The sequence below is a fragment of the Dysidea avara genome, chromosome 9 (assembly GCF_963678975.1).
Source record: "Dysidea avara chromosome 9, odDysAvar1.4, whole genome shotgun sequence".
Classification (NCBI taxonomy): Eukaryota; Metazoa; Porifera; class Demospongiae; order Dictyoceratida; family Dysideidae; genus Dysidea; species Dysidea avara.
The window spans coordinates 15,280,134-15,295,873 of NC_089280.1; the positions used below are offsets into that span (position 1 = coordinate 15,280,134).

A 15,740-nucleotide genomic window follows, 5' to 3' on the forward strand; every position below is an offset into this window, starting at 1 on the left:
CACAAAAAGTCAATAGCCTGAGGATCCAGGTAACTCCATTCAATGCCAGCATTTTCACACAGCCTTGCACACAACTGTTCACTTCTGACGAATTAATATAATATTATAGTTTTAGTTTTAGTTTTACTGACACAAGTAGCTATGTTTTGATCTCTACAGATCATAACTGAGCTTGCACGTCCAAACCGAGGTCGATCACGTGGCAAGTTAGTCTCGCGGCGCCCGACCCTCTTTTTAGGGTCGGGCGCCGCGAGACTAGGAGCAAGTATACTTTTGCGCGGGGCATGAGACAAATGAAGTGATGGCGTCGTCTGCTGTGGCATACATGGTTACTGAAAAGAACCTTCCCTTGTATATTGAAATGGTCACGGCGAAGTTTTACCCTAGATCAGTTTTGGTAAGTTTACTGTTTAATGTCAATTGGAAACTATACTCGGCCTGCTCCCTTTATAAATCAATCAATCAACCCCTAGCAACCTGAATATTATTTACGTATTTTGTAGTTGTGAATATCTCATGTAATCTCTCCGATATGAGAAATGACATTGGGGGCAACACTTGCCCTTCTAGGCAACGGGTTGGACAATCACATAGAAAAACCCAAGGAAAAACCACAAATTCAAAATAAGGCCAATGAAACTTGATTAGCAGTTTCGCGTCATCGCCCGCATGCTTTTGATACTCCCTCATGGAATTTCATTATTGGTATTTCACATCGAAATACTCTAATAGAGCAGTCACTTTTATTCTAATAAAGCAATCACTCTCTAATGGAAAAATCATTTGTTTAGAAGTTACAGAAATAGCTGAATATTCTAGTAACGTACTTTAGCTACCTAATACAAGAGTAATCAATGTAGATCTCACTGTTTCTTGGCAAAAATCTTCATGTTTGGGATGTGTGTTGTGCTTTTGGAAAATAATGAATAATAACTGCCCACCCGCATCAAATTTTCAAAAATCTGAGCAAGAAACTGGTAATCAAGTTTCATTGGCCTAATAATAATAAGAAAGTGGATATAGTACCGGCACCGGTTACAAACGTGAACGGCTATTTTACTGGCACTAGTCCATCATTTACTGGACTATCAAACACACCAGTTGTATCTAGGTAAACTAGGGTTGGTACGCGTCCAATATGCCTCGAGCATTCGACTTTAGGGCACGCGTCTAGAGGTTTCCCCGAGCATTCAACTTTAGGGGACGCGCCTAGTAGGTTGCCCCGAGCATTCAACTTAAGGGACGTGTAAAGTAGTTTGTTAGGGGTAGGGTAGGGTTCAACCTTGGTTTCTTCTTCACTTATATATAGAAGTCACTTCAGTCGGATGTTTATAAGATAGAAACTAAGGGAGGTGAGTAGCTGCAGCACCGGTGGTACAGTGGTTATGAGCATTGATTATGAGTACGAATGCCCAGGTTTGAGCCCCACTGAGGCAACTTTTTTTTCTCGCTTTCTTAGGTTTTTTGCTAAGTTTTTTTAATGCATGTGACTGCCAGCACTATATACATGTAATTTGCCTAATAATAATAATTATAATAATAATGTCATCTCTCAAATTTTACATTAGGCTATACCTATCGAAAAGTGGTTGCTCGGATTTATTTTACAACAAAATGGATCAGTCGTAGGCGAAAAAAACAGCTTGCTTACAAAGACATGTTTCTGATTACAAGCCATTAACTCACATTAAAGAAACATTTAGCAGTATGCAGACCTGTCACATCCCTTCTAGTGTATAAATAGCTAGTAGTTCAATCAGCACTGATGAATTGGTATGCTATCATAGATTTTCTTAGCCATGGAGTGAGGAACACACTGGTTTTAAGTGATCTACGTTTATAGACAGCTAGCATTATACTTGAGATCAAAATTGTCCCAACTGACTGTTCTATTAGAGTATCTCAATCACAAAAATAATTTTTTGGGTATCATGTGATCTTTTTTTCTTATTAAAATCTGTGCAAAATCGGATTGGTCAGGTCCAAGCAATAACTTTTCAAATAGGTATGGCCTTATTTGTAGGTGTAAAAGTCTCTCCAAGCTTTAAGGCCATCATTATTATATTGCTTGTTTCCAGTCACCCAATGGAACAAAAACTGATGTGGGCGGGAGGTGATTATTGATTATTAATTATACACTTGACCATTGTTATTTCAGTCTCTGACTGCTCTATTAGAGTATTTCAATCTTGAAGGCTGCCAGGACTGACTGTACGTACACCCATAGAACAAGAATGGAGGGACTTCCACCCTTCTGCTATGTTTTTATGTGCAGCTAATGTATTTACCTTAAAACTTGGTCACTCTGTGCCTCCTTCTATTGTGAAATATGTGATCTATAATCTAATAATTAAAATTTGGTGCGATTATCTAAACATTGATGTGGGCAGTGACAGGAAACAAGGAATTAATAATGATGGCCTAATGGATAGTGTATAAAGGCTATAAGATGTGAAGCCCATACATTATAATACTAGCAGCAGTACCTGCCCTTCGTGCAGGTGTAACTAACTGATTAATGTAATATGTATGATAAATTGATTGTGCAAACTTGATGCCATGCAATTGCACATCATGTGATTGGCATAATACCGGTGTAGGTGTCTATCAATGTCATGTGGCCCAATTTGTAACTGTCCACATTCTTTAGTAGAGCCTCGATTATCTGAATCCTGATTATCTGTATCCGAACAGTATAAATGACTGCTCTATTAGAGTATTAGGTGAATGTTTTGTTCGGGTAAATGTATGTTCTATTAGAGTAGTTGAATGGAACTATATAAATTCATTTATCTGAACAAATTCACTTATTTTATGATTGAACTGGCACACAGGTGTTCGGATAATGGAGGTCCTACTGTACTAATACGCATTCCTTATAATTGTATGTATAAACATGACATACATTTGTACAACTAGTAACTTGCATACACGTATAGTAAAAAATGGATGGGGGGGTTCTGAGGTTTCCAGAAACTGGTCAAGTATATTCAAGCAGTTAAAAATATATTTTGCATTGATTTGCAAAGGCACAAGACATTCAGATTGAAATACTCTAATAGAGCAGTCAATCATTCTAGTAAAGCAGTCACAGTACAGTATTAGAGAAGCAGTGTAGCAAGCTATGTAGCTATAAATATGTACTTTCTCAGTGATATTAAGTGGAGGGCAGTTACTCCCAGCAGGCAGTTACCTTGTTTTGTCTTCACTGAAAGTCTAGCTATACTCCTGATCAGAAACCAGTCACCAAAAATCCTGGAGCCTCCTATGAAAAATGTGTGTTGTGTGTGTATAAAGTGACTACATAGTTTGGTGAAATCAAGATGACACAATAGGGCTCAAAATAATGTTCAACAACCAATAGACTGGTTAATTTTATTGTTGCCGGGACATTGTGGATGGATAGCTACACTATTGTTGGAGAGCAGCCTTACAAAGGCAGTAATATTTAATTTAGCTGTTTGTTTATGGTTTATGGCCACAAGCTTTTATTACCTCAAGCCAAAACAGTGAGGTTTCCTTGTACTTGTCAGCTATGAATGTGCAAAATGTATTTAAAACCAGTGTTACTATTGACTTGTGGGATGCATGAAGTAACGTTGTACTTGACTAGAAACAGTGCGTTATTTTATGACATGGTTACATTACTTTTGGTATGACTACATCTTGAATACTGAAAACTTAAAACTGGGTACCAGTACTTTGGCAGGACAAAATCTGTGTTGTACTGGCAGTTTGACAGTACACTAAAACATTATCGGGAGCCCTTGAATACAACTACCAAGGTAACTACTTTACGTTGGATTCTTTTGCCTTTGGCTCACTCAAAGCTGTGTTCCTGTCCTCTTCAGTTCTGCACTGTGCTGTTCTTCAGAGCTCTTATTTAGCTGCACTCATGTGCGAACTATTGGCTTTGCTCTTAGCTTCTATCACTCCCAGTAGGTAGATACTTGTCAGATTTTAAAAGTTATGTTGGTTCCGTTTGTCTTTGGCTCACTCAAAGCTGTGTTCCTACCCCATTCAGTGCATTGTTCTTACCCTCCAGAGTTCATATTCCAGATGGCCAAAGATATATCAGTCAAGCCTCTTCAGTCGTGAGTTTGTGTTGTTTAGCATGGATGTTTTAAAACATCAGGCAGAGATGCCTCAGTGTTACTCTTCTACTTTGCTGTGATCCATCTGTTTACCATTCTAGAAGTACAGAAACTTGCTTTCCTTCATAGCGCATTGTTTAGAATAGTTTAACACATTACATGCATCTGACATCATTACTGTTGATATAGCAACAGGATTTCAAGGTAACTGTGTTTCCATAAATTCACACTATATTACACTTCATTTTTCCTGTCTGTTTGCCTTCTTGCTGAATTGTAAGGGTACTATAGGCAATAATTCCACCATGGGATACACTATTTGGGGTAGAGAGTAAGCTTGTAGAATTTGAAATTAATTACTGACAAATTGTGGGCGTGGTACATGTCAGTAAACATCGAAGACTTCTATTCCATAGTGGAATTCTAGAGGTAGAAATTGCTGTTTAGGGTGTTCATTATAACGTAGATAGGATCCGCAATCCGAAAAGTCAACTTTTACAAATCAATCCCCCGTGGAATGTTCATTGTAGTATCCCATTGCTAGATCCATTATGAAACTGGAGGTACGATTATTGTCTTCACAAAAATATCCTTTCTAGTAATTCATGAGATGCAAAATTTATTTTTAAAATTTCATGCTCTACACAAAGGACTGGATGAAACTTGCTACTTAGCCAGATCATATCCAGAGTTGTTGTAGTTAAAAGGTAGGTAGGGGCTATTCGCCCGGTTCCGGACGCTGATTTTACCAAGCTATTCGTCCGGCTCGGTTCACGTGAATAAAAACTAGACAAAAAATAGTCCTCAAGGGAAAAAAAAAGTTATGCCCTATCCGGGAATCGAACCCGGGACCTCCAGTGCGTGAGGCAGGGATCGTAACCTCTGTGCTATGAGACTCCCAGCTACCCACTTCTCTTAGTTTCTACCTTATATACGTCATTCAAGAAGAAACCTATATAAGAAGAATACCCAGTGAAGGAGAAACCAAAGCTGAACCCGACCCTAACGCTAACGTGACGTTTGCCTGTTAAGCACAATGATGACTTTCACTGTCTGTATGAAGGTAAGTTTTTGGGTGAGTTCGAGGCGAGCTAGGGTTGGCCCGGCTTTGCCAGGACGCTCGCTTCGCTTGCTCCAACCCTAGCTCGCCTCGAACTCACCCAAAAACTTACCTTCATACAACTAGTGTGTTTGATACTCGAGTTATGGGTGACACTGTTGGACGAATAGTACCGGACAAGCAGGACCACGCGATCCGAACCGGACGAATAGCCTGGTGAAATCGGCGTCCGGAACCGGACAAATAGCCACTACGTAAAAAGTAAGCACAGGGCCTGAAATTATGTTTTGGAAATGATCTGACAAGTCCTGCTATTTGGTCAGACATACTAAATAGTACTGTACAAAAACTTCCTAAAAGTGTTCAGACGTTAGCCAGAAATGGTCAGAAAATGGCAGATGTCTGACCATAATTTCAGGCTCTGAAGCACAGTAATAAGCATATGATTTGCTGGGTACCCGGCACAGGGTTGCTTTCTTTGAAAAAACAGACAAAGAAATACAAATTTTGATTTCAAACTGCCCTTACCACCCAGGGCAAGAGAAGCCAACTCTTCCTCATAGTGTTTCGATACAGTTGGGTGCATAGTCTGTCTATGCTGTTAGTTTGGAAAATATCTGAGACTTCTCCCATCTGGAAGACATGGGGCCAAGTACATGAGTACTTATACTTAAGTACACTTAAGTACAAATTTGAAAGTACTTGTACTTTACTTAAATACTTTCTTAATTTCCCCAATGTACTTGTACTTATACTCAAGTACTTCACTATGTATTTGAGTACTTTAAGTACTTGTAAGTACTGCAAACATTGTACGTAGTTTGTACACAGTGGGTGTACAATGAGAATAACAAAATTGTATGAAGGTGCAATTTACAACTACTTGCGATTCTTCCACTGCTTCCCCAACCATACTATGTAGCATGTTGCCACGAGCAAACAAAAACAATGCTGCTGTTCAAGGCAGTGCATTTTAAGAGTTTCAGAGAGAGAATGGTTGACAAAAACCTGAAAGTATCAACCCCTCTAGGCACACTTACATACTACAATACACTGAATACAGTGTATATTTACTACAGCAAAATGTACTTGTACTTTACTTAAGTACTATCTTGAGTGCTGCAGGAGTACTTGTACTTGTACTTGGAAAATTCAAAAGTACTTGTACTTTACTTAAGTACTTTTAAATGTACTTGGCCCCATGTCTGCCATCTGGGTGATGAGCGTCAAAATTTTCTCCAGCATTAGAGAATTGTGTCGCACTTTCTAGCCATTTCCAGTGCTTCTGCAAGTCTCAGATCCTTTCCAGACTAATAACACAGACAGGCTATGCGTCCAACCTTATCACATCACTATGAGGAAGAGTGGGCTTTTCTTGTCTTGGCTGGTAGGGCAGTTTGAAATCAAAATTTGTGTTTCATTTTCTGGTTTTTGAAAGAAAGCAACCCTGTTCCGGGAACTTAATGAATCAGTTGCTTATTACTGTATGTACTTTTTAACTACAATAATATCTAGTAAGTTTTATCCGGTCCTTTGTGTGAAACACAAAATTTAAAAAGTAAATTTTGCATCTCGCAAAATACTAAAATTGATATTTCTGTGAAGACAACAATTGTGCCTCTGGTTTCATGGTGGATCTAGCAATGGGATACTACAACGAACATCCCACAATGGTAGGGGGATTGATTTATAAAAGTTGATTTTTCGGATTGTGGACCCTAACATAGATCAATGACATAGGGCTGCAAATCATCATTCCATGTTGTGACCTATAGCTATATGCTTTTTAAAACTTTAAGAGGTTACTTTAGACATTGATACCTACAAATAATGTAAAAGTCAGGTTGCTAGGGATAATGATTAATTTTCCCTTATAAAATTCACCATAAGCACTTGCTCCTTTTTGATTTATAATTTTCAACTGTTAAGCACCGTGACTGAAAAAGTGGAGGAAATATGGGCAAATTCCCATGCTGTTACCATATATGTAAAAAATTTCGAGGTGGAAAATTTTCGTGGATTACCTTTCACCTACAAAAATTTTCCTCCAAATCCAGCAATTGTGTATATAATTAGCTATTGTCACTGCCTAGCTATGAAAAATTTCCTCTGAATCTTGCCTTAGTCGTTCATCTACGAAAGTTTCCACCTCAAAACTTTTTACATATACGGTATGATTTTGTTCAGTCCTATAGGCTGTCATATGTTTAATTGCAGTGGGGAGTGTAGTAGCTGAGCTATCAGGATTCTGTGCCGATACTTTTGATTGTAGATTTAATATACGCAATTAAACTTCATGTCAAAGGGTGCTTCGTGGCTGTCCATCTTGTGGATAAATGATGTGATGACTATTTATAGTTAGTTTTACTAGCTAGATCATGGATTACCCAGTGGAGTCCTCCTAATGTATAGCCCTAATGCAAAAAGTTATTGATTGCCGAGCGCCTTAGTGTAAGGCAAGGAATCTGGTTCTTTATTTTAAGAAAGTATACCCAACTTCTAGTATACCGTATTTACTTGGTTAAATGCTGCACCTTCAATAGTAGTCACACTTGAGTGGTGTCAAGATCGATTGTGAAAATGAGGGCTTCAACATAGTTTTCAAGTATAAACTATTGGTCAAATTCAAATACTTGCCGCATTGATTTTATGAACTAAGGTAATAGATGCTGCGGCGTTTATTTAAAAATACAGTATGTACACTATCTACTACTGAACAACAAAGCAAGCATCTAAGAAACTTATGTCAGGTTTCATACCCAGATGGGTTGTATGACGATTTGGGCAGGATTGACTCTGTAGTGAGCTTTGTTGTAAACATACAGTAGTCACTACTGGACAAGCAGCCAAGGAGTACTTTATAGAACACTACACACTAACTTGTGTTTTTGTGTTCAGATATCATACCCAGTTATGTTGTGATGTGATGGGCAAGTCAATTAACTTCTTAGATCCCTTTATTACATTATTTGTTATGAGCACATGTTTATTAAATATTTCTTTGAATTCACCAGCTTGTGTGAGGCGTATGCTCAAGTGTATCACCTATAGTAATTAGATCCATGTTTCCTTGCTATAATATTTGCAGTACATGCATGCAAGATTTTTCAAGGTTTTGTGCATGTTTGAGACATTCTAGCTAGCTTGCTATCATTGTGTATTAGAAGTTAGTTAGAAAATTAGCATGTTTTAATGAGTACACAGCTGTCAAGCAGATTAAGTAAAGCCATTGAACTCATGGTAAAGTTGTATATTCGTCTTAAAGTTGCATTTATATGCATTATAATAACAATTTATAAACATGCATACACTCCAGGGTGTCAAATTACTGTTATATTCAGCTTTGGCTTTGTAGCTACTTTGAAAACATTCCTTACAGTTTATCTCTATTAACAAACTCAAATGGTAAGGTTTAAGAGTCAAACAGTATTACAGAGGTATAATTATGTCCTGTATTATCCCTAACATTGAACACTTGTCAGACAGCTAAATAGCACCTTGCACACAGTGCTTCTCAAAACGTCATAATTTTCTGGAGAGCATGACATCCCTGCATAAACTAATGGAGCTGGCAAATTAAGAAAATACGTTAGCTATACAGATGCTACCATTGAACTATTCATATACAAATTGTTTGGTTAGCTGTATTAGTAGGGTCTGTTATGACAAAATTTTGTCAAAATTGGGACATGGCAGATTAAAGCACCAAATTTGGTACAGTGATTCCTTAGGATGTATAAAATGATTTCAGAAGGGATGCCACCATGAACTCACCCTGCACCCCTGTAATTTTTACAATCCACGAAATTAAAACTCATTACATTTATTATTTTGAATAATCTGTTTTCCTAACCACATTCCCAAAGGTTAATAGTTCCTGTTTGTGAATGAGTAGTCCATTGCAGCAATAGTTTTATTAAAATATTATGTCTTTGTGTAAACTTTTGGTTTTGCAAAATTTTAAAATCGCTAAAATTCAAACATGGCTATTCATGAAGGTTTTTTCATGATAATAGCTAGTTATTTTCTGTCAAAAGCAACGTCTATGTTTCCACTACACCAGCTGAGTACTGTACACAGAACACCAGTTTCCTGGATACTTGACCCTCTGAGGTTGTAAATAGGTTCAACCTTTTACGCACATAACTACAGCCAGAATTTGTTATAGCTAGCTATACATTTGCACAGTTCTATTTGCTAATGAAATGTGCATACATTGCTGTTCTGTTGTTGAAATTCTTTAAAGAGATGACAAAATCGGTTAGACTATCTGATTTTGTCATCTCTTTCAAAAATTTCAATAACAGAACAACAATGTATGTGCAGCAAATAGAACTGCAAATGTATAGCTAGCTATAGCAAATTCTGGCTGTAGTTATGTGCATAAAAGTTTGAACCTGTTTACAACCTCAGGGAGTCAAGTATCCAGGAAACTGGTGTCCTGTGTACAGTACTCAGCCGGTGTAGGGGAAACATAGACGTTGCTTTCGACAGAAAATAAGTAACTAGCTATTACTCTGAAAAACCTTCATGAATAGCCATGTTTGAATTTTAGCGATTTTAAATTTTGCAAAACCAATAGTTTTGTTAGGCAATGTATCTTTCACACAAAGACATAATATTTTAATAAAACTATTGTCATAGACTACTCATTCACAAACAGGAACTATTAGCCTTTGGGAATGTGGTTAGGAAAACAAATTATTCAAAACAGTAAATGTAATGAGTTTTAATTCGCAGACTGTCAAAATTAGCTGTCTGTACAAAGGTGAGTTCACGGTGGCACCCCTTCTGAAATCATTTTATACATCCTAAGGAATCACTGTACCAAATTTGGTGCTTTAATCTGCCGTGTCACAATTTAATCCATAAGGAACCAGACTATATGTTATCATTGTCTGAACTCAATCTATACTGTGTAAGTTAGAGACACCTTACTCCTAGTGTGAGGATCTTTGTAAAAACTGAGCAAAAAAACGAGGGATTTGAGGGTGTGGCTTTTGAATGACTTAGATAATGGAGTCATTTTATGTGGACGTAATTCCATGTCAATGTAGTTGTGTCAAGGGCCTAACCGACCCACCATTTTCAGATTGAAAAATTAACAACTCGGAGCACAAGCCTTTTATTCATTTAACTACTATTTACCTCCAAATATCTTCTCAAAACCTAGCTCAGAAATACACCATTTTGTTGAGACTGTATCCCCTTAGTATTTTTTTTACCCCTTTTTATTTTATTTATTTATTTAATGTCCTGTTTCTGTCAATATTTTTAATTATGTACAGACTTACCAACCCTATAGTCTTGAGATTTTTGCCCATGAAACAACTTTAATCAACTACAAGTTGAAGTGGCCTAGCCTACATAAGTGGAGTTGTTGTAGGATTGAATTATGTTGTTTTAAAATCATCATGTAACATTAGCAATGAGATTTTTCACAGAAGATGACTGAATATGTTTTTTGTTGAAAAATCAAAGCTTGTACCTGTTGTTGCTTCTAACTAAACAATTAAATTGGATTGCCATCCCAGCTGAAAGATTGACAAGTCCACCAGTGGTGTCACAGCAGAGTGTATACAAAAACAGTTTATTAAAGATGCAGCTACAGTCCTGTGGATTGTAGTGGCAATGAGTTGTTACTTATGGCGCCACAGTAGTATGAAGGCCAGGCACATATAAATTCTGTCAGCAGTCTTTAGAAGATGCAACAAGCTTAGAAACAGAATTTTCTGTGATATATCTGGACTTGTCCGTTCATCACATTTTAAACTTTTTAGGAAAATGAATGCAGTGGTTGACTTGGCTGACTGGTCACTCAACACAGGGCAATAGACTAGGGGAAGCATAGCAAATCTATGATCGAAAGTGAGATTTGCAAACAAGTGTAAGGAAAATTACAAATTTCTTTTACATTTGAGTAGGGATCATAGAGTAAATGGAAAATCAGGGAGGTCATCTACTCTTGTAGCTATACTTGTGGATATACTTAAGTCATGGTCATATTGACAGGCTGTACAGTATGTGACTGAAATTTTGTTGTTATTGTTATTAGAGCTTTACAGTGACTAGCACTGAAGGTCTGACAGTAACATGTGCTGCAGCCTTTGGATTAGCAAACAGGAATTAGAGACTAAACATCATTTAACCTACAGTAGCTAACAATAAGGTGAAACAGAAAATGGGACAAAGAAAGGAAAAAAATCCCTCCTACCCCAGGATTCAAACTGCAGGCCACCCAATGTCTAGTCAGCCGCCACAAATCTCAACTAGTATACCTGCAGGTATAGTTGTTTCATTGCATATGATCCCTATTCACTTGAACCTCCACTAGTATATGGCATGCAGGTATAGACAACCTTCTTTATTTCAATATTTCTATGATCCCTATTCAACCTTAAAATTCCTAAAGTTTTCCTTGTGCTTGTATTTATAGGATATGCAGTATACATAGGGTTACTGTGTATGTATATGTACACATTTACACTGGGAATATATACTCACAGAATTAATGTTATGGTTAAGTCTGGTCATTCAGTAAAAGGTAATTACCTTCAAGTGTGTGTGTGTGTGTGTGTGTGTGTGTGTGTGTGTGTGTGTGTGTGTGTGTGTGTGTGTGTGTGTGTGTGTGTTGTATTAGTATTAGTATTTGGTAGCAATGTAATAGGTTGTATGTATAATTTTCCAACATGGAGAACAGCATGCATATTGTCACATTATTGTGTACCATAAAAATTATATGTGACTGGTTCTGAGAAAACTGGTCTTGTTGCCTATTTACGTATATTGGTTTTAAGTATTCAGAGTGCTTAATTAGCAAGCAGACCACTTTACTCTGGCTGACTTTGGCAGTGACACTGATAATTCATGTATCTTTGTGCCTGTGGTGAAAAATCAAACCTGCTGTCATAGGCTGGTTTTCCCAGACCCATTCACATATGCTACATGCTAATTAATTATCCAACATTCACTTATCATCATGCAGTATGTAAACACTGCAATACTCAAGATGAAGAACAGGGTACAAGCTGACATTATAGTGGATGGATGGCCAGAGTTTAATTGTACTGTTGCAAGACTGCCTGAATCAGAAGAGGTACTGTATAACTCTGTATAGTGTGTAGAAATATACAATGCATTCTCATGTGTATAACTTTCAGCAAAAAATATTTATGTGTAGCTGTAGGTATAAAGATGTAATGCTCTTCTGATTATAACAAGAGCATAATAATTGTAACAGTTATGTTTAAAATTCTATTTATTTAATGCATGGGACCATGGGTAACATGTAAAACTAGATATCATCCTTGTTAGGTCACTACTTGTTGTTTAACTGTCCCATTAGGAACCTGTGAGAAGGCTGAAGCCTGAAAACACAGGAATTCATAATTTTGTGGAAATATATGTTAAACACAGCTTCCGCCAATTATGCTGGCGTAATGTTGAGCATAACAGGTGCCTGGATGAAAGCATTGAGCGTAATGCTAGCATAATAGGCAGAATACTTGTGCCACACTATAAATCCTTGCTTGTCAAAAGGTATAATCACAGAAAAAGATTGATATACTCTAATAGAACAGTCAGCAACTCTAATAGAACAATCAGACAGCTGACTGTTCTATTAGAGTATGTTGTTTTTTCTCTGAAATACTGCTGTCCAGGTATTTAGAGTTCATTATTTAAGAGATTGGTTCATCTATGCAGATGGACGCAACGAGCATAATTTGTTTATCCCACAAATCAACAGTTCTATTGGGAAAAGTGCTTTTATGATCATGGAGCAGTTATCTGGAACTACATCAACTGCTTTTAAGCAGTTGTATTGTTTTCTGTTTTTGTCCTTGTACTCCTTGTTTGCCTTGTGTTGTTGGTACTTGTGCAGTATTGTTGTTATATTTAGTTAGCTGATATTGTATGTTTTGAATTGTAGGCACTGCTGAAAAACAGTTCATAGAACTGATGCAGGTAATTACCCACTAATCATTAAACATTAAACATTTTGACAAGCAAAGATTTATTGTCTCTACTTCAACCACTTATTGTTTACCCAGAAAGTGCACATTAATTAGGCATAAATGTTGAACACAATTTTGAGCACTGCTCAGAGGAGGTTGGATGCACTATAAGCACTACTTAAATATATTGCTCTTATTTGCATTCTTTTCTTTGGTATTTCACGTTACCCTCAATAGTCGCAATACTAAACTGAAAAATGATGGGGTTCACTGGGGTTTGTTAGATATTCAGATCGTCCTTCATGTAGGATTCAAGGCTACGTACTTTGTTTTCTAAAAGTACTCCGAGATTTAGGGTGAAATTAATAAATTGTGATTTGATGCATACAACTTCATCAGACTTGTCCCGTATATTTTCTATAATGAAGCAATGACCCTTCACTGCGTTACACTAGGATCGCTGTATTACCCTCCTCAATAAAACAGACTTTGCGTAATTTACCTTATTGGAACTTTAAACTATGGCTTTGTTACCAGCCAAATTAGTGGGGTTCACTGGGGTTCGCCATGCCATTAGATTTAGAAATACATAAACTTTCAAGTGCACTATACTTTTAATAAAATTGTCTTGAAGCGAAGATTTTCCAATGAAAATGTACAGCTCACGTGAAAGCATCCAACCTGAGTACTGCTCAAAAACATAATAGGTGAAATAATTGGTGGGTCCCTATCTATAGATTGAAATAAGTGATTTTGTGTGTGATACTTAGGATAATGAAATTTTATTTCTACTTGCTGGATCTCAAGAAAAACTAGAGCATTTTTTGATAGCATTAAATTATAATGGAGATGTTCTACTTGGAGGTTGGTTAGTTCTTTTTAGTGGAAATGTTATTTTTGCATGTGCAAATGTGTGTGTGTGTGTGTGTGTGTGTGTGTGTGTGTGTGTGTGTGTGTGTGTGTGTGTGTGTGTGTGTGTGTGTGTGTGTGTGTGTGTGTGTGTGTGTGTGTGTGAGTGAGTGAGTGAGTGGTGAAGCCTGCTCCCCTTCTAAAAAAATTCTATACACAAGATTGAGATATTATAAAGGAGCAGTCAGTCAAATAATGGTATGTACTAGTGTAAAAATAATTTTTAAAAAATATGAGAAATAGAGATGGCTGAAAAAACAACAGTCAAACAAGCCAGCATGTCAGACACACACAGATCTCTATTCAGACTCAATGGATATGGACTTGGCGTTTTCTGTAGATCCTTTGCAAAGCAATCAACTAATTGTGTGGGCAGCCGATAAATATACACAGCTTGTTATAACTTTGTAATCAAACATTACGTGGAAAAGCAAGCCGAAACAGTTACAAAACAGTTTGATAAACTTGGTAACAATGTTTTTAGTAATCTAACAGCAATATCGCGATAGTTAGCTGTAATTATCGTATCGCGATAATGATTTTTTTGATCACAGGTATCGAACAATCGATATTATCGCTCAGCACTAATATCAAGCCAGTCATTATGTACAGTAGCTGTTAAGTAGTCAGCGAATATTATCCGAGTCAACAAATACCAGTGTATTGCAGAGACAAATATAATGGTCAGTCACTGGACATTTGCTGTCAAAATAGTCTGCACGTCTGACCACAAATCAGTTTGCTCAGACATAATATCCTAGCTATCAAAAGAAAAGGGATGGAGCCTAAAGAATACAGTTTATCTGTTTAGTTTATGACTTGTACTGGTAATCATAACTACCACTTGGTTGCTAGGAGACACTACATTCTTACAACCCAAGGGGGTAGCCATGAATGTACTAGGCCTACTCCCATTCAATTAGCAACAGTTGTTAGCTCACAACAACTATCAATGCTGTGTGCTATCATAGATAATACACCCACTGGATTGGAAACTTGTAAGCGTTACTGGTTACTGGCTGGTTTCGTTCCCCCTTCAATAACAAGACAAGTTTCTCTGGGTGAAACAAGATTAGGGATGCGGCAATTATGCTGGAATAATTTCGGGCATAATAGGTATGTGTGGGAATCAGGAATTATGCTAGCATTTTGAGGTGATTATAAAGCTTTACCAGTAGGAAAATCTGCAGATTGCACAATTCCGTTAAAAAGATCGAGATACTCTAATAGAGCAGTCAGAAACTCTAATAGAACAGTCACTGAATATTATTTACTCTAATAAAGCAGTCACATTGAAATGAAATACTCTAATACAGCAACCAGCTAAACAATTCAAAACTATTTGAAGCTTAAACATCAATGAAAATGGCCTGATACAGCAATAAACTGATATTATTAGCCAATTATGGTGGCATTATTTTGGGAATAATGGGCAATTCTCAAAAGCAAAATAGGTGATTTTTTGAGCACTGCTCAAAAGCATAATGCTCAATTTTTGGAGCATAATAGCCTCATGCCTAAACAAGACTCACCACTGGTAAAGGGTTCTTTCTCAAGACGTTTTGGAAGCCCAACAGCGAGTTTCAAGGCAAATTGGCTCTTTATTGTGTGAACAGTAAAAGCGAAACTGAATGCGAGATGCAATAGCTTTGACAAATTCAAGGAAAACACTGAAACCCTGTATGCTACTGTACGCCATTCGCACCCGGACCAGTCTACAGA

General features: G+C 37.2%; 1 protein-coding gene across 1 annotated transcript in view; it reads left to right on the plus strand.

Annotated features, from left to right (window-relative positions):
- The first annotated feature begins 249 nt into the window (after positions 1-249).
- The window catches only part of LOC136266269 (glycine N-acyltransferase-like protein 3), a 31,823-nt gene continuing 16,332 nt past the window's right edge, over positions 250-15,740 (plus strand). The window contains exons 1-3 of the mRNA XM_066061277.1: positions 250-397; positions 12,140-12,250; positions 13,880-13,973. Of these exons, the coding sequence (XP_065917349.1) occupies positions 302-397; positions 12,140-12,250; positions 13,880-13,973 (301 nt within the window). The 5' untranslated portion in view covers positions 250-301. The remainder of the gene's footprint in view (positions 398-12,139; positions 12,251-13,879; positions 13,974-15,740) is intronic.